Source organism: Haliotis rufescens, unplaced genomic scaffold (assembly GCF_023055435.1).
Source record: "Haliotis rufescens isolate VD_foot unplaced genomic scaffold, xgHalRufe1.0.p SCAF_28, whole genome shotgun sequence".
Lineage (NCBI taxonomy): Eukaryota > Metazoa > Mollusca > Gastropoda > Lepetellida > Haliotidae > Haliotis > Haliotis rufescens.
The window spans coordinates 6,644,809-6,665,885 of NW_025963979.1; the positions used below are offsets into that span (position 1 = coordinate 6,644,809).

At 37.5% G+C, this 21,077-nt stretch overlaps 1 protein-coding gene across 4 annotated transcripts; it reads left to right on the forward strand.

The window, feature by feature from the left end:
• Positions 1-1,385: 1,385 nt before the first annotated feature.
• Positions 1,386-20,786, forward strand: LOC124139147 (protein PERCC1-like). 4 transcript variants are annotated; one of them, XM_046506189.2, is made up of 2 exons: positions 1,386-1,661; positions 18,066-20,786. In XM_046506189.2, exon 2 carries the CDS (start codon positions 18,349-18,351, stop codon positions 19,219-19,221), a length of 873 nt encoding a protein of 290 aa, XP_046362145.1. In that variant the 5' UTR covers positions 1,386-1,661; positions 18,066-18,348; the 3' UTR covers positions 19,222-20,786. The 4 variants fall into 4 exon arrangements, with proteins under 4 accessions (XP_046362145.1, XP_046362138.1, XP_046362149.1 ...); XM_046506182.2 differs by lacking the exon at positions 1,386-1,661 and adding an exon at positions 7,482-7,651; XM_046506193.2 differs by lacking the exon at positions 1,386-1,661 and adding an exon at positions 16,582-17,038.
• The last annotated feature ends 291 nt before the right edge of the window (positions 20,787-21,077 follow it).

Below are 21,077 nucleotides of genomic sequence, written 5' to 3' on the forward strand. Positions count from 1 at the left end.
AGCTTCTATTGTCGCTATCATTTGCTTGTGTAAATTGGATAACACTCATTAATCACAACGTAAAGGGACTAACCATTTGTTATTATGCTGCTGGGATTTTATAAAAAATATTAAAAAACGCAGAAAAGTCTTGAAAAAAATATTTATGCTTCAGACTGTTAAACATACTTGTCTTGGCACAACAAATACATTGTTGCAAGATGTTTAAAATATATATATTTAGACACATGGTTAAATAAAAAATATATCTGCTTTTGCATCTGTAAAAAAAAAGCAAAAAAAGTATTTAGTCTCCTTACAAAATACTATCACGAGCCCCACCCCACCCCATTAAACGGTCGGTCTCTAACGTGTTTTGCCAAAACCAATATGGAGGCGTACAACACATCTGATGACATTCTTTCTAACAATGTGTATCAGCAACATTTATATTTCATTACATCCTCGAGTATAATATAGTTACAGATTAGTGTACCAAGTGTGAACACCTTTCAAAATAGTTAGCATAAGAATCGAAACATTTTGAGTTATATATACATCAAACTTTAAACCTAAATGTAATGTGCGGCAATGCTCGCCTTCATTGTATGTACATGGACTGGTGATATGAAATGCAGCGGGCATCTTGAATATTCAAAGACTATAAAGTGTTATTTTTCGTAAAAGCGTGAAAAATATTTATATTCTTCTAACTGATTTACTAACATAAATCCAACATGGTATTTACATGCAATGTATTCGTTATTTATCTCCACGTTTATATATTTTGTAATCTAATAAACATTTATATTTGCGTGAGGTACTGTTTTTTCATTCCAATATCATCTGTCCTTTGCCTTTTTCTGTTATTGAATATGTTTTTATAATGTCATATCAACTAAACATATTAGATCATCAGATCTTAAGGAAGAAAATGAAAACGGTTTCGTCAATACATTGGACTCGTCGAAAATGAAAGTTAAGATCAGGGTAATTTGACAAAAACAAATGTCAGATGAAGCTTTAAAGCAAATAATGTCAACATTTCTTGTTTCGAAATACAGAAATAATTTTATATTTACTAGTGGCAAAGGTTAATACATGTTCGTCATGAACATATTGATTGTCTGTGGCGGTATAATTCTTTTAAATTTAAGTATTTTTTCACCTTCTTTTCCGTCGCTTGATATTGCCCTTTCATAACGTACATGTATAGTTGATTTCCACATTTGGAGAGGAAGATGTGAAAAAATAGTTTATTTGGTGCGGATCGTCGTTTAAATTATTAAATTCACATTCCCTGAAATGTGCTTAGCCATCGATATCTCTAAACGGTTTTCCCCTTCGCTTTAATTCTATTTCTGAAATAGTTATCTTTTTCTTATCCTTTTTTTAAAGTTTGCAGATATGAAACAAAAAAGTCATGCCAATACTGCCTCCATGTTTGTCTGTTTCCCGGCATCTGCTTCATCTTCAACGCGTGGATGACACTCAGCCTATCTGGGAGGAGGTGCCCCTTGCTGGGCCTCCACTCAATCAGCCAATCACAGCAGCGGGGGTGAAGACTTCGTCACACGTTCTTCCGTGTGATATTGACAAGCCATGTGGGTGGTACCTGTACTTCTTACTTGAGTCACCGCACAGGTGTAAGGTGTGGAGAAGAAACTTGCAGGTGTAAACAGGTAATTTAAACATTTTGTTTGCTTTCTCACACGTTATATGTAAATTTATGTAAATGTGTCACACCATGAATTCTACTGACTCTGTATGATTGCAATGTACTCGATTTGGACAAATGCTGTTTAAATATTTGATATTGTTGTTCTATTCAGAAACATTACGTTGCAAAAGTGTTGAACATTTAGTATATTTGTCGTTTTTCTCAAGACCCATGTTCATTTGAGATCCCTTCGGTTGGATAAATCATGATTAGTTATGCAAGAAACATGCTTTGTCTTTATGAAGATAATTACAAAATGAACGTATGGTGTATGACGTAATGCACGGCATATCCCGTTTATATGTGTTCTTACACATACAATTAGTAAGTGATCATCTATGGAAATTTTCTATAAAATTCTATGACAATATTGGTATAATAGTAAAGAATAAAAATTCAGTAAATAAAAAACACACACTTAAAAACACAGCAATGATGTACAGATGTTTACGTTTACATACAATTGAAAGGGTTCAACAACAACATAGATTTTCTGCCAAACACAAATCAAATAATTTAAATATAAGGACCGAATTTAAGCTATTTATTTCGGTTAACGTTGTCGATATTTGATTTTTGTATAAGTTTACTTTGAAACTTATAAACGTTGTTGATTAGATTATCATATGTAATTATAACACGTGTGGTAGGCACTTTATAAGTTCATATATATTATTGTCAACTTGTACCATATCTCTGTATTAAGCAGAAGGTTCCTGGCTGTGATTAGCGATATGTAAATAACAATATTTCTTAAACCATGTAATTGGTACCGTATTGCCTCTGTGTGGGGGAATATATTCTGAGTTTAACAATCTATATTTGCCCCTCAGTTCTCGAAGAAAACAATTTTAAAAATTGGATCAGAGTGAAAACAAAATGGAATAGTGCATTAAATAATTGCTCTCTTCTGATTCCAGTGTTACTGTAACAATATAAGAAGACACGTTAAACGCTGATATCGTACGTAAATTCACATTATCAGTTCACCCACCAACATGTATTTAGAACTGTGTACTGTATGGTAAGTAAAAAAGGAACTTGGGCGGGTTTTTTTTATCTCAAATTAGTATTCATATATTTCAAAGATACTAATATATTATGTATGGGTTTAGAATAATTAAGCAAAATGTGTTCGTTTTTATATTCAAAATGTAAACAAGTGAAGAAGTAACATTTTGTCACCACTACTCTATACAATACACATATATGTAAAACACTTCGAAATCATGCCTTGAGATGGATTACATCTCAGTTTACATCCCTCTGCCATTCAAGCATCCCAATTCTTATGTACAGCGTAACAAAGACAAGAGCGGAGGGAGGAGGGTGCAAATTATACCATCACACACGTGTCACTGAGCCCTGACTGTTACGAAACCTTGTAATACCAGAAACAGCATGGAAAACATGACCAAATATAACACTATACTGATATTTGAACACATTTTTACTATTTACAAGTGGTACACTGTCTATGTATCATTGTAGGAGGTTGCCCTTTAAATATACTCACTCAATGAGACATTAGAAAGGGCTAAATGGGTATTGTGAACTAGAAGATTTGTGTTGACCGAAAAACCAGTATTAAATAAACCTCAATATTTACATTCAGAAAATGTTTGAGACTATGAATTGGAATATAGATTAGTGCGTGATGAATATTGTAACTTGATTAATCTTGTTGTGATATTGTACATACAGTCATGGCTTAATGAAATATATTTTAACGGGAAATGTAGTCTTTTTAATACCCAACTTACACTGATTTGATGGTTTATCGCAAATTCTAGATTTATATAATTTCGACATCGCTTTTACAAATAACCTAACTTTACCTTCCCAAACCTTAGCGGGGATGGTAACATTCATCGAGAATGCTGTTTAAAACCATCACAGTCATTGCAGAATTTCTGTTGTTATTTCTATCTCGTAGTGATGACCCGGTGAGCGCGCTACTTGTATTGCGGAATGGTATAATATCAATACTAGGTGCATTGCATGTATAGGTGAATTTTAGGCCCAATAATAAGTGAGATAATTCTCTATAGTTTCATGAGTATGCATATTAGTTAAAAACAGGTTCAGCAACTTACAAGAAATGCATCCTTCAGTTGACACTAAATCATTTCAACCTGGCTTCCACCGTTGTGCATCATGTAGAGCACGGGTCAAAACGTTTCTGTCCAGATTGACGCTTTCAGTTATGTTTACAGACGACTCTAACTGTCATAGCCAATACAAACAACTACAACATATTATTCTGCCTATACAATAAATGCTAGGAAGTACAGTATGATAGTTTAATTTGAAAAATAAAACATGTTTATAATTACCTGTTCCTTGTTCCTTGTTAATGATAACTAGTTGAAGATGTACAGTCCGTAAAGTTTAAAAACCTCTGCGATGTCAACCTATTGTCCGGAAACCTTTTAGGGCCATTTGTTTTGGGGTGTTTTTTTATTTCAAGATACTAAATTGAAATTTCAAGATACATACCATATTGAAATTTCAAGATAATAAAAAAAATAATTTAAATTTTAGTTTGAAATTTCAACGTATGTATCTTGAAATTTCAACTTAGTATCTTACAATTATAACAAAGCATCTTGAGATTTCAACATAGCATCTTGGGATTTTCAACTTTAAAAAACGAAAAAAAAAACAAGTGCCCCTTAAAGACTTCCGTACTATTGTTTAAACACTCCATTCGTTTTAAGGAATGATCATTTTTGCTTGTGAATGTTTCATGCCTGTATTATCTTGAACTCACATATCGATTAACGTAGGTTAATATTTGTCTTGACACTCATGTGATTTATTTATTATTTTGTTGCTACTCGAACCCGCATCGTATGATTTGAAAACGTGTGTAAGTCGACCTCGGTTACGGCGACACATGGTAGAACATAAACAAGAGTTTAACAAACTATGATACATCTATGATGATTTTGAAGATGAAGTTCTGTTATGGGATTCTTGTTTCATAGATTTCCCTACGATTATCAAGATGCAAGTTTGGGACGAAGAGGAAAACGTCTTCTATGACACTCACTGCATTGAAAAACACACGTCTGTTGAATTCTCTAAATTGAAATAATTCAATAATCATAGGATTTGACTTATTTCAGTTATATACTGAGCGATTCTCCCATATGCTACACTGCATGTGTAATACATTAGGAATCGCAGATTCCGTTATTGGAAGCAATGTGGTAAATCGCGATGGAGCTTCAAGTTATTATATTGATATATCTGTACTAGTTCCTGCAATGCCCCCATAACAATCTGGCATATTTGAGTCACTGAGTCCCTGTATACTCTACAGTATTATATTTATTTACTTATTCTTTGCAAAAATATGACTAAATAAAAGAAAACGCTTGGGGTTGATCGCTCATTATAGAGCGCCGCCGGAATAATAACATTAATGTGTTTATCTTATAGAATCTCAAGCCATTCGTGCCTCGCCCTGTATTCGACAGTTGATAAATACTACCAACAATATATTCCAGAAATAACAACATTATCGTCTACATTTGTTCTGTTTGTGTCTATTATCGAGGTGTACATTCCTCTCTGATAACCAAAAGATGAACACAGAGAGTCGTTCCATTTCTCACATCATGTCCTCCTTCTCATTGTGGTGTTATCTCCCCTGTCTATCACTCGTCTGACACGCATTGTCGCCAGGTGGCGCTATCCGTAACCAAGGTATCGTCTGTGCAGGCAGGGTGGGGCACACAGAGAGAGAATGTCTGTATATTGATGAGACAAGTCTGCCGTTAACGTCCGAGACTGTGTTAGAAGTATGTTTTACACACGTTTGTAAATGTAAAATTATGTATCGGTTTAGGAATATACCTGGGACTTCATTTTCTCACCTGTGCCCATTCTGGGTCAGAATAAGTCTTCAGTATCTCCTGTTTGTCGTTACAGCCGACTGAAATGAGGATCGGTGACCCTGTTCTGTAACTCATCTAAATGTATGTCATTATACCCCGATGGCGCAGATTGTTGTTCTTGCTATCACTGGTTTGTCTGACTCAGGCTTTAATATAAATTCCGGTCACCGTGATATATCTGGAATAGTTACAGATTGTGGCATTAAACAGAATTCACCCACTATCTCAGAATGAAATGGCTTGAACAATGTATTTCAAACTACAGTTATTCAAAGGCATGAAAACGTTTAAAAAAATTTAAATACAGTAAACTACATTTATAACGAACACGCTTATAACGAACAGACGGATATAACGAACTTTTTTTTTGTCCTGGCCATTTGCTGTACATATGATATATATATATGCTTATAACGAACTACGGTTATAAAAAAGCTAAAATATGTGGTCCCCTTAGTAAGTTTAACATACATTTCAAAGCCTTTCAGACAGCACCCACTCACGACAGCACCCTTGTTCAAGGTTCCCTACATTCGCTAACTTACTATTGAATCAGTCAAAGCAAGCATTCAATGATGAGCTATATCATCTATACCTCAACACATTTGTTAAACTGATTCAACATACTTCAGAAAAGAGAAAGTGTAAAACGGAACATGTGTGGCCTTGATGGTGGACGGGATCGTCTCAAACACTCCTAACATCCTACCCTAAAGGGAAACGTCCTTGAAATCATACCAAAACACAACCGTGGTTATCTTGTTATCATTAATAAATGGTACGAATATATCTAGGAACTGGGGCCCTGAAGTAATTGCTTAGCATTGGTATTCGTCCAGGTAGCATGGCTTCAGGAAGGAATACCCCGGATATGTGTCAGGTTTTCCTACACAGCCGAGCTGACTCTTGATCTGGATCAGTAGTGATGACGTTCAGTTATTGCAGGCACAAATTCATGTAATAGTCCTCATGTATTACACATTTCACTTTGACAGTTTTGAAGAGGCTAAAGTTTTACGTTGGAGGTGCCATTTGGGAATTGCCCAGGGCACTGAGAATTGATTTTTATCTGATGTTTGAATCTAGTTCTAGGGTCTAGCTGTTCGTGTTGACAGCTGAGGCTCATCCATTTTTAGAAAATCATTAATTCCTGAGATAACAGCGCATTGGCCGTCCATACTCCCTAAACATGGGATGTCATGCTAACTATATCGGTCATCTTGGGATTCTCTACCGTGATAAAACTTTATCATGATTCCATTTTCGCAGTAAGAGTCATAATGGATTATATTCTTTATGTGTCGATGTTTAGTTTTTACTCGTAGGAACAGAGTAGCATTGACCTTATTTTATTTATTTTTTTAAATTGTCAGTCTATGATAAGATGTCTCAAAGACTCCAGATAAAAAAATGTCAAGATGTAAAGTAATAATTTATATGAATGTTGTCTTTCGTTACCTAGGCGGTCTAGGGTATCTGTAGAAAGTGTTATTGACAAATGTGATAATCTATCAAATTAGGTTTCAAGAGCTTTTCAAAGAGCTTGTGTATAGAATTCATATCGAATACCGATAAGACAGTGAATTGCGAAAATATTACGGCCTCTGTTAATCAAAAACTGTCAGTACAAACCAATGGAAATTCGCCTTGATGATAATACAACGTCAGATTGCAGCTTAGATAAACAACGTAATGATAACCTTATATGTACCGCTAAAAGGGGAAGTAACTGCTGTGGAGCATGAAAATGTCCGACAGGTAAATAGTCCAATTAGTCGCATGTTATTACAGCAGACGATAAATCCCCGTCTTCTGATTGGTTAAAGGCAGACAGCCCCGCCTCCCTTGTTGACAGGTCGATCTCATGTTAATGACAGCTCTTCTCTGTCATGTAACGGTCACTCAGATGCTCAACAGTCAAGTAGGACGCCATTTCGGAACATTTCGGAAACGTATTTAGGAAATACACTGCCATGAAAGACATACACCGTTCATGGTGAATCACTGCAGGAGAAAGCTGAACGTACCTGCAATTTTCGATCGACAGGTGAGTCGTTGCCCATTTGCACTATATCCCATGTGAACATAAGGTGTCGAGCGTTTACATACATTACCACGCGTGTTATCTATTGATTGTTTACATTGCAGGTTATCTCAATGAAATACCCAGTCTATGCCAAACGACACGCCTGTATATCGTATTTACATCAAACACGAGTCCCTTGTGATTCATACCAGCATATTCAATAATTGCAATGAAACTGCTTGTAAATTACTTCCCGTCGGTCTAAAATCCCGAAATACACAACGTGCTTGTATGTTATTCCACGAAACCTAAGTTTATTCATATAAACAAATCTCGTCAATGAAAAACGCTTTTGTAAACATGGCAATTACTGTGTTCTTGGTGGCATGGCATGCATATGTTTCTAACAGCCTTTATATTTAGTATAGTAGTCTTGTGTGTGATTTCTTGAACTGATGTTTCAGTGTGATAGACGTCCAATGTCGTCTTGACTTGTCATCACACATTTGCTAACTCTTCACGTCCCTCTCATCCTGCCCTATCCTCGCTCTCCGCAGGTGTTAGTCCAACACACAACACTCCTCTTACAGCTGACATATAAGTTTTAGAATAATATCTTCGGTTAAGTTGGGACCTTCCAAAGATTCATCAAAAATCACTTCAGTATGCAGGGTCTACTCGAACAGCACGAACGAGAATGTTGTTTTGAGTGTGCGTTGAGCCTATCCCCCAACCCTCTATTCATCAATAGGGCAGATATACAAGGGGCTTGTCCCTATATCAAACTCTGTATAAATAATGTCTATCCACGAGTCGGTCGTGGTTTGCAGCGTGTCATTCTACTGTGCTCAATCTAACAGGTGAGTAAAAAGTCATGTACTCACGTCCACCCACTCACTCATTCTATCCATCATCGTCGACACCGCCTTGATGTGGTAGTTGAGGATGCCTTTACATCGGCACGTACACATGAGTAATTAAATATATGTCATATATATTACTTAACAAATATTGATGATATAAATTGGCAACTGCATATGCCAATGTCATCAGTTTGGACAACACGTCTATATTTGTTGTACATACCAATTATAGAGTGTTCCAGACTATACGTCCATCTTCTACAATAGTTCTAGCGTATTGTACTATTTTGTTCTTTTTTAAGTCCAGTATTACCACTACACCGTCTCGCTATTACTACTTGTCTACCATTACAACTTCTACGTCTCGGTGTTATTACTAGCCTACTATTGCAACTATGTGATGCTCTTACTGCTTTTGTTACCTGTAGTCTAGCATAACAATAAAACTATCTAGCTACTACCTGTGTAGTGTTACTATAATTGGTCTATTTTAACTACAACTATTCCTAGATGTTATTTGTCTATTAATGGTCTATTTTAACTACAACTATTCCTAGATGTTATTTGTCTGTTATTGGTCAACTTCAGCTACAACTATTCCTAGATGTTATTTGTCTAATATTGGTCTATTTATCTACAACTATTCCTAGATGATTTTTGTCTAATATTGGTCTATTTATCTACATCTATTCCAAGATATTATTTGTCTATTATTGGCCCATTTTAACTTCAACTATTCCTCGATGTTATTTGTCTATTAATGGTCTATTTTAACCACAACTATTCCTAGATGTTATTTGTCTATTATTGGTCTATTTTAACTACAACTATTCCCAGATGTTATTTGTCTATTAATGGTCTATTTTAACTACAACTATTCCCAGATGCTATTAGTTTATTATTACAGCTAACACAACTTAATGTTACACCTAATCTAGTACTACTGCATGCATTACGATTCTAGTGTTACAATGACTACTACTACTACTACTACTATGACTACAACTAGTATAGTGTTACATTTACTGCTTATCTAGTACCAGCTACACCGTGTCTTGTATTACAACAGCTAATATTTCAAATATAGTGCAGCACATCTCTCTGCTTGTGGCTATCCCTACCACAAGCCACCTCTACCACTATCTATTTCGAATGAAGCACGCAACGGTGTTGCCTTTTTAATCATGTTCTTTGTGTCTAAATAAGAATACAGTACAATAATAACCAATATAAATTAAACCGATCTCATAAACACGCAACCAAATGAAGGTTTAAAGAAAAATGTGTTACAAATCACAAGCCTAGAAATAGTTTACAGGGAAATGTTTCTTCCTGAATCAGAAAAAGTAAATATATTTTTTTGCAGAAGCGCACCAGATAAACATTGGGATACAATAAATTTAAATTTAATGTCTATAAATTTAAATGAAAGCTCGAAGCGTCAAACACAAGGGCAGGCGTTTTAAAATTTAGATCAGGCATAAAGCAATGTCCCACATAAGCACTGTGCTTTAACGCTAATCCTATTACCATACAGGGTTTGGTTGTAGATTGCAATCTGCGTGTTAGACACTGGTACGATATGCCACTCATAGCACTGACGCGGACGCGGACGCGGACACGCCACGAGCATCGTCTCTGTGTGGTCCCCTAGTGGTATGGTACCCACACCACTTGTACACCCTTGGCGTTCGTTGCCCCCCTTGCACTTATTGACCATTTCAGATCAAACGCCGTAATAAGTGTCCAATCATCAACTTCAAATATACACCTGGACAAGACTACAAGTAGGTATTGACACCCTTGTAAAACCCATACATTAAAGTCAAGTACGTATTTGCATTTTATACACGGAGTCCATAGTAAGCCTGTGTGCTGTTGTGTATTGTATGTGTATTGTTATTCTAGTTCCAATATTACGGGTAATACATCGCATACAATGTTATTTTTTGCGTTTTATTAATGTATACTACTGCAATAATCAGTATATTATTATACAGTACTATTAAGGGATGTATAGAAATTCCGTGTGAAAAGCGACTAATAGTTGATACTATGTATCCCAAAGCAACATAAATCACTATTTGATAATCTCAATAATTTTGATGTGTTGATTTGGTAACAAGTATGGTCGTGGCTATCAAAAACCTTTCATGTTATATCTGCTGCATGTGTTAATTTAAATGTATGTTGACATACAAAAACCTATTCCTGTGAACGAAGTAGCGACGGTTTTGTCATATGACATATTGTAGGCAGTTTCACAATTATCTAACTTATCGAGCCCTCGTCTGAAAATGTTTTATTATTATTGTGTATATTCAAAACAAAATGATAATACGTATTTTTCACAAACTAATTTGAGTTGCCACATGTAAAACTGTAAATATCAAGTCTCTCTAAACGGTTGAGCAAACCTGGTTGAGCCCAAAATTATTTAGTTTTCTTGTTATCATTACAATCATTTACAAACCTAATCTCAACTTATAAATTGACCCGGAGCAGGATGACTTCTGAAGCCTGAAACTTCAAATTTTGTGGTAAATATATTATTGTGTGGTTTTCGCCGAAAATAAACAAAGCATATTGCATACAGAGGTTGAGTTTATCACTGCGGAGTCGGCGTGTCTGCGGTTGTTGTCTGTTGGCCTTGATGTACTGCGCCAGAAGCTAGACACTACTTGTGAAACACCCGGCTGCTTTCACCTTAAACAGGTTTGATCACAAACTGTCAAATAAATTCAAAGAATGCGATTAAGGATGTAGTGTCCTTCAACTTCTTCTTTAATACACACTGTTTCAGAATGGATATATATCACCAACCCAAATCGACAGTTCAGATGACACAACGGCAGTTAACGTGAAAAAATTGCAAGAACTCAATATGACTAAATTGACCAATAAATTTAAGCTACCCCAGGCCGGCTAGGTAAAAAATATGTGTCTATGTCGTAAAACGCCAAAGAAAAAGTATCCTACACATCCAAACTGTGTTCTAAAATCAGTCTACGTGTGGTATTAAATTGTCTTGCTGTTCATTAACTATTAGGTATGGACATAAATAAACGCGTCAATAACAAAAGCAGATCTGTTAAGAGAGTCGCCCGTAGATTATCTGGTGACACAGTGACTTAAAGCTTTAGTTTGAAGCGTGATATGTTGTTTCTCATTGGCAACACCGGACTATGTTAGAACTCGGCGTGTAGAACTATGATGTATATGTTTGTTATAGCTCGCTGTAAAGGGTGTTCCTTCAAATAATACTTGAACAGACTGGAAACGTATTTGCCGAAGATTCACTTAAGTGTCTCATAACAATACACAGTAAATTGTAAGCTAGTTTAACCAATGTAATAACGCACCATTGTCTTTAAGTGGTGTCTGGAATCTGCACATCAACGGACATCGGTTATGTAGACACGAGCTGTAGACGCTATTTGCATATACCCGTGTGGGTGGTATTTTGTTGCCAAAAAATACTTTAAGCCAATATTGAAACACCATATTCTGACAAATAGATTATACACATTTGTTTTAGATTAAATTTATTAGTAATATGTATTTTCTCATTTGCTATTGACGACAATATGTGCGATATATATATACACCTGTTATTGCCTGCAGATATTTCATACAGTCAACGGAAATCGTGATGCCATTTAACCTTTAACGTTTAAGTTATTATCGTCCCAGAAAATCATAGGGCCTTCGCTGTTTTCCTGTTTGTATCTCCCATAAACATATTAGGTTTTGTTTCATGTCGATGGGTGTTCGAAATGTAACTCACAGCTCAAATGTATAATAAGTCTGTTCGATGTTACATTAGATGCAAATGACGCTTAATAATGAGTTCTTACGAAGGATATTGGTAGACCTTCGTTGCGATATACGTATTATGATATTTCCGAAATAATAGTGAACGGAGATAGTAGATTTATGAGTATTGAATATCTGAAACCTTATGAATAGGAGTGAAAGGATTTGTAATGCAGTTACAGAAGTCATTAATAAAGATATGTATGCCATTCATTGTCATTTAGAATGTTCTTCCTGGCGTGTGTCTGATGGCATATAAATTCATTGATATTACTTACATTTTCACTTTTTCAGTTGGGCGTTTGAATTGAGAAGTAGATGGGTAGATGGGGTTATGGTGTCTGATGCTGGTGTTACCAAAGCTGTGTTCTTAATTTTGCAGCTATATATAGGAATAAATTATTTTTCTAAGCTTTTCTTATAAAGTTTCATAATTTAAGTTTGAACACATAAAATGGACCAAAACAGGTTGACGAAAACAGTCATTTCGTATTAGCAAAACTCTTACCAATATATACCCTTAACAGGCGCATAACGGGATGGTTGGTTTCGTCGTCTTGGTACCCTGTACAGTGACTGAGGTCAAGGACACCTGTAACACCTGTTCATGCCAATCACGATGCAGCTAACCATTACCTGCATTTGTGTTGGATGAAAAGTCAAATGCCCGAGTCGTGTGAAATTATTTTCAGTCTAATAAGTTCAGATAATAATACTCCATATCGTTACACTGAAATCTACTGAAAATGATGCTAAGTTTGGGCTGGTAGCTACAGACGAAACGTTTTATGACACAGATTGGAACCATGCTCTCAGAGTGTTTCAAGTTTTACAAGTCTTGGCCTTTCATAAACATTTTACATTCACATAGACATATAATCACTTTTCTTCCGTTATGTATGAATACTATGTTATGGCAAGGTGTAATAGAGGAAAGCAAGATCATACCTCAAATCAGGCTATTCCTACATACACTGCCGGACAAAAGAAAGTATACATATGGAAATTGGATTTGATCAAAAATTACAAACGTTATCATAACGTTACTAAGCTGAAAACAGCCGCCGAAACACTACAAACTTAAGGTCCCACACACACAACCAGTGTACCTATTTCAAATACATCACCATCGAAATACCATTTCGTGTTTGTTTCATTTTAGCCACCATCAAAAATGGGTGAGTACTTTATTTTGCCCGGCAGTTTAGGAAGTAGGAAATCAGCCGGGAGACTGTGGACAAATGAAATCAGAAATAAAGTTGTTTTTGAGCCACCAATACAAGTGTCAACGTCATGGCACCTCCCGACAAGAGAAGGTATCCTTTTTGAAGCATTTCAATGGGGTGTTATGGCAGTAGATTGCAGCTATACCTAACCCGAGGCCTACTCCCTCCATTAGTTTTCTCTCCCCTGCCGGGTGTCAAAATCCCTCACCCTAGTTGTGGGGGATAACGCTCATTCAGTGAGGGTTTGATAAATGGGGAGGTGGCCGGGGTGACGTGAGGGGGGACCACGCTGATTTGGGAAGAATCAATCATCAGCCACCCAGCCTGTAGACACGAACGCCGATCGCTGGATTTGTCAATAGTGGATTATTATGGTTGGTATTTATAGATGGCATTAGGTTTAACCATTATATGATTCGCTGGGATCTCCTATCACACGGCGGTCTGAGGGGGCGGTGGTTGACACAATGCTACGGTAAAGCGTCTTGCAGGCGCCTGGTGTTATAGCGAGTAGAACCCCTTGGATGCAATGAACGTTATTAAAGCTATGTGCAAGTCTAATTGCGAACAATATTAAGAAATTTTAGTTTGTGAACTCATCTAAATAGGTATAGGTGTTAGTAAAGTCTTTATTAATTATCCAGCTTCGTCCTGATTATGTTTCTTGGTTTCTCAGTGCCAGAACGTGCTCATGGGTTTCATCAAAATGGTAAACGTGGAAGACTTGCATTCATTAGAGCTGTCTTCACACACAAACTGGACGCGCCGTCATATAACTGAAATACTGTTCAAAGCGGCGTTATGTCGAACTCACCGACACATTCTTTCTTAATCAACTAAAAATCGGGGGTATATGACGCATGTTTCCCTTCCAATTATAACATTGCTATCACACATTGTAGTTTTCCTTCGATGACGAGCTATCTGATAACGTGGAAATATCGAGTGGTAAAGCATGACAATGTTTCTCGAAATGTGAAACTTATCTCATGCTTGAGCTCATCTTACGGGGTTTAAGGGGCGTTGGGGTAGCCTAGTGGTTAAAGTGTTCGTTCGTCACGCCGAAGGTCCGCTGGAATATTGCTGACAGCGGTGTAAAACCAAACTCACTCACTCATCCATCTTCCCGAGACAAGGGAATTCACTGATTGTAAAAGTCCAGTTTTTACCCTTGCCGAACTCGGCTGCAATTATGGAGTTATATTTTGGCTTGACTAACGAGTCCATGCATAGTCCAATCAAAAAGCGCGTAACGAAATCGACATTCGTTTTGTAAACAATATAGATTTCAACTTGCAGATTTGGATCGACTGCAGGATTTTTATAAGATGTGTGCTGTCAACTGGTCGTCGACAGATATTTTCCAAATCTTTACATGTTTATAATCAAGGTGGTCACGTGATTTGATGCACTTCGCGTGGTAAGACCCGTTTTATTTCTATTTATAACTTGATCAGATATCGATCAGATCGTCTTGACTGGGCACCGCCATGTTTGTTTGAAGTAAATGCAAGTGATATGAGAGGTGGGATCTGATTGGTCAATAGGCGGGGCATAGAAGGGACATAACTCGTAATAGTCACTGGTGGCGCTACGATCGAGCCCAGAAATTCCATCCTAGTTCGGTAAGGGTGGAAACTGACCTTTTGCAGTCACTTAACTCCCTGGCCTTGGGAAGATGTCACTAATTTTACATAACGCAATACTATATGGTACTGTATATAGAATGTGGCAGTCAACAATCTGTCAATAAACACAGTTGGGTAGACCAGTGGTATTGATTGGTGAAGGGCCGAGTTCGAATCTCGACATTTGTGTTATCTTCGAGGCAAATGAGAGGTTCCCTCTCCGTAATATAACTGGAATATTGCAAAAGCAGCGAAATAGCACACATACTCATAAACATGTGTATTATCTGAGTTGGTCACCGTATGTCCAGTCCATCTTTGGTGGCGTATATTCATCTTTTTATGAAATCCCAGTCCATCTTTGGTGGTGTCCCAATTCATATTTTTATGAAATCCCAGTTCATCTTTGGAGGTGTCCAAATTCATCATTGTAGGAAATCCTAGTCCATCTCTGGTGGTGTCCCTATTCATCATTGTATGAATCCCAGTCCATCTTTGGTGGTGTATTTTCATCATTGTATGAATCCCAGTCCATCTTTGGTGGTGTCCCAATTCAAATTTTTATGAAATCCCAGTCCATCTTTGGTGGTGTATTTTCATCATTGTATGAATCCCAGTCCATCTTTGGTGGTGTATATTCATCATTGTATGAAATCCCAGTCCATCTTTGGTGGTGTATATTCATCATTGTATGAAATCCCAGTCCATCTTTGGTGGTACCCCAGTGAATATTTGAAAGTGATCCAAATCCATGTTTGTATGTGGTCCCAAAGAATGTCACAATTCATAACTCGTTAGGTCCATACCTTTCTTTGGTGGTGTCTCAATTAATCCTTCTTGATTGTCTCAACCAAACATTGTAGATGGTGAAAAATGGGATGCTGAATTTGACTGCAGTGGTGGTCATATAAAAAGTTCGGAATGAACCTGAAGGGAGTCAGCGTTGGGATGAGCCATGCAAAACTATTAGCACATAAAATATCATATCACATGGAAATCACCTGTCAAAACTTAACGGCAACCACAAATTCGTAAAGAGGTATTCCTACGGATCATTGTACAATATAGTGTATCACAACAACTCAGAACTTCAACCAGAATCTATACATAGTCCGGAAACGTTTTGACAAAGAACCGTATCCTTTTCTACATCATGTTTAGGGGTTATGGACGCAGCAGCCGCCTGAGTCACCTTAGTTCGCTTTACAGTGTTGCATCCCTTAGCCATACCAGGATCCGCTAGTGTTTGGTTCGAATCCAAAATTCGCCTTGGTCAGTCAGCAGATTATCCGTTTCACTAAGGTGGTAAATGTCTAAACGTACGCCATTTTGGGCTTCCCTCCCACAATAAACTGACACGCTGTGATATAGCTGAAATAATGTTCAAAGGGGCCTAAACACAACTCGCTCACTCACTCACTGTATTGATTTGATGCGCATGGTTTAAATAGAAAGGCGTCCTGATTTTGTACATACCACCGTCTGTTGCTTCACGTGTCCTCTACACATCTTTAACTACACGTGTATGTGTTAATGCTCGTAACTTCCATCTGTTTGCTCGTATATTGACATCTAACCACACTCTACACATAATCACTTTATCAGCTAATACATTGCCGTTACTATAACCTTATCACCTGTCAAAATGCGGAGCTTTCCATTCCGTCCGCCATGAGAAGTAGTTCGTGCGTAAAGATAGCACCTGAAGGGCCCTCAGTAAAGCTTAGGTGCACATTGAAAGTTTGAACATGAGTCTATGGGTTGGGACTCGGCAACATAGGAGTCTACAAGTACCTTCCTTCACGCCCGTGTGGCAGTAGGAGGATGCACCGGAAAGGGAAATGGTTGTGTTGGTGGCTTACGGGAATTGGCAAGGTAACTCCTGACACTGTTAGAAATAAGACGGTCATGTCACGAGCTGCAGCTTCAAACGTGACCCTTCGACTATTGTAGTTCTTTGATCGAAACGTTTTATAGCTGTATATATTAATGGCTGTAAATTATCACTTGTTCAGTTACTCCATGTTGATGAGCTACCGTGATGGTGAAATGAACTCCCTCTATACTTCTTTGATATACTCTCTATATTCCACAATTCACTTAGTCGCGCTAGATTAAAGATATTTTTGATAATGCTTTCGTAGTTTTGCCGAATTTGATGATTCAATAAGTAGCAACATTGAGATAGGTAACGATATTTGTCCCTGTTCCGAGAAAAGTATTCTTACAGACTAAATCTATAATTCAACTTCCCTCAGCTTAAACACAATTGTTTTCCCTCTACTTCCCTCTACCGCAACTGACACGTGAGGAAAGTGTTTGACGTGTCGTCTTCTCAGAAGCTGTCTCTCCTCAGATTCACTGTTGGACGTAGTTAGGAAGAGAGACGATTGTTCAGCAGCAGTAAACTGTTCATTACAGCTTATCTCCCGCTATAAATGTCTATGTAATTCACAGAATACAATAGCCAAGTGTCAGCAAGCAGCAGACGACACAAGCTGATAAAATAGGACACACACACACGCACAACGGTAGCAGACGACAAAGTAGTGGAATTTGTTCAAGCAGGTCTAACTGTAGGATTAGAGATTTCGGAGGTGCAAAAAGTGCGTTAGCATCAGAAGTGGAAAACGTCCGTTGCAGATGCATTTATGTATTTGTAGCAGACGACACACTGGTCAAAGTCCAGATCTATCCTATCTGTGAGTATGACCGTCGTGGTTTAGTCCTTACCGGGGTGGGTCGGCTGATTAATGAAACCCTGGCAGGCAACAGAACAAGCCGCCTTTTCCCTGCTGATCAGCCCACTTCATGTTACCACGTTGACTCACAAGGAGATTGGACTAATGTACGACCTAAGTGTTTAGTTTGTGCTTACTGATTAGTTGTGTTCTCGTTCCAGGCAGACCAATCTGATAGTGACCGCTACACCGACCACACTGGGATATACAGCGGAAGGCAGCACATGGAGAACTGAAGGACATGACTCCAGCATCTGCTTCAAGTAAATTTGTCTCTCTGTGGGTGGTGATTTCCCGAGCTGTCGACATTTAGTGCAGGACCTAATAACACAAGGAGGCGGAATTGTGATACAACAACAGGGGATTCCAGGAAACTATTCACTGATGTTTTGGGCAGCATGTTGAAGTTTGAACTAGACTAGCTCAGAGGGAGTTTTCCAAAGGATGCATGGCACGGAAATAATGGCGGCTGTCCATAGTGCTCCTCATCTTCCTCAACCCATCCAGGTACATAACTTCCCATCAACCATCCTTAAAAAGAACTACGAACCGTATGTACGGGGTGTCGACAATCACTACGTCAACGATTTTGAAGATGATGACGACTTCAGTGATCATGACTCTCACTATTCCGAAGACCTCCAAGACGACCTTGACCGAGTTGAGGTCGTACAAAAGATACCCAATATAACACAACAATTACTGGACTTTACAGAAATGGTGAATGCGGATATCAAAAAGTTTTTTGGTCGGAATAAGAACGAGGAAGATTCATGTGACATATACGAGGACAAGTGGATGCCGACCAAGTCCGGGCGTGAACTGTATTACGCAGATCTGTTAAGAGTGGCTCAGGGGGACGTAGATGTATCCAAAACCAAGGAGGTTGTATCCCCGATCTCACCAAAGACCGACCCTGATAACAGGCATAGGTTTAGTGGGAAACTAGATGCCAAGATAGGATTGGGTCCACTTAATGAACTATTTGACCTCGGTCTTCGGCCTTCTATCATAGAAAAAGATAATAAATTTAAGAGATTAAAACGAGTGAGGTTAGATGATCAGAAACAGACTGATGTGGTCCCCATGCATGACCGTACGTTTCCAGACTCGTTCTGGAAGGAACCTGGTAGTGAGCGGCCAACTGATAACCACAAAACGGAGACAACAACCCCGGGTATTCTGAACTCTTCTAAACCTCCAGACTTTAGTGATCTCCTTCAAAGTTGGACAGGGGGGCATAGTAATTTCCCAGAGGAGATGTCTAGTGAGGGGAGTATGGACTCTTCAGCACCAGCTGATATACAACACTTGTAGCAGGCGATGTCTTTGTGTTTCCAGTTGCACATAAAGTTGCAAGATTCTCATTGAAGTCACATTGACGTAAATCACTTCATATCATTAAATAGATACAGAAAACACCAAGAAGACGGCATTCGTTTCGCCCAAGCGCGTATGCAATGAGCGCTTAAGAAGATCCATGACATGTGTCTTTGGAGTTCCATTATACAAATGACTCGAGTGACTGTCACCATTCTATGATTAATTCGTAGAATCTCAAAATTGAATTTGATTGAACATGTTATCCGAAGATTTAGAACAGACTCGAACCAGCCACATGGTACTCTGATCAGAATGCAACAGACTAGAACCTCTTACTTCAAGACGTCAAAGAACTATAGGACCTTTACAGAATCGGTTGTACCGGACAGACTTTCTTCATGCGGCATAACCTTATCATGCCATGTAGTCATAGCAGGCCTTTCAATGCTGACTACTGGAACTCATGTTATTCATTACCTTATGTACGCCTCACTTAATCACATGTTTTGGTGTTTCCATGCTGGACACAGATCTGAGAATATATTACGTTTTATCATTTTTTTTAATCACTTTCTTTCTCACTGCCATTGATAATATAATGTTGTTCCACATCAGATGTCAATTTTTACTTTAGTGGCTTGTATGTATATTAGCTTTAAGATAAAGAGGTGATATGCGCAAATTATATCACAATATGCACCGAAACCATTTACAGTGTTATTGGATACTGTTTGGAAAAAACTCAATTTGAAACATGAATATTTTGATAGAAAACTGACATAGGTGCAATGCAAGATATCTAAATGTACTTCCATCATTACATGAACTGACTAACAAATGTTATTCCAGATATCCTTCACATATCGATACTGACAAGTTACATGTTACCATTCTTTGGAACCGAGGGGATGTTAAGGGTATATTAAAGTGTTTTGATAGCTATGTTTTCATTTATCACTTGCTCATTAACACAGGGTACAGTTTCAGTGCAATGGTTTGTAATGACTTTTATCAACATATCGCTTTAATTGCCATTCATCAGGAATAGACAGCAATGAATAATTATTTAATCATAAGCAAATGGATATAAACATTCTGCCAATTTCCGATTGCCAGTGCAAGACACTGTGTTTCATTCCCGATGTCCTCATGATGAACATGTTCTCAATCGGAGAAGATTATGAGAATGAGGGCACGCGGAAGGGTTTAATCCGAATTTTGTATATTTCAATATTTCACGACATATATTTCAAAGATGCAACATTAAAGAGATTATCCTGATGTTCTCTTTAAATGTTTCTTCATAACAAAATTCGGACGATATTTATGTATCATAAGGTCATAAACTGAATCATCTTATGTAAAAGTTTCATGTATTTTACACACATTTTTGTCTTTTTCTATTTCATCCTGGGAGACCTTATAACCAGGATGTGTAAAACTGACGCGTTAGGATAAAAATGATATTTGTGTCAGCTTTAAGTTATTATTGATTATACAATGATTGCTGTGAGAGAAAGAGATTAATACACGATAATAAAAGAAGTCTTACAAACCCATTTCCTTGTCTTTCTTGCGTATTGGATATAAACAAACACGGAACACATATTCCTATTTAATTAGTATTAAATCTATCATTAGAACATTCAGACAGACAGATTTATATCGTATATGTGGTCATGAGGCCAATAGTACAATGATATTTGTTGTAGGACAATTCGTCGTGGAGCACCACTTGTATATTGCAGCTGAATAGATGTACATGTTTGAGTTTTATTAATATTCAATGTATCATCCTTCTTTCAAATATTTTATTTAAAAAATCTGCGAGTTTGAGGAGAATGTGGCTA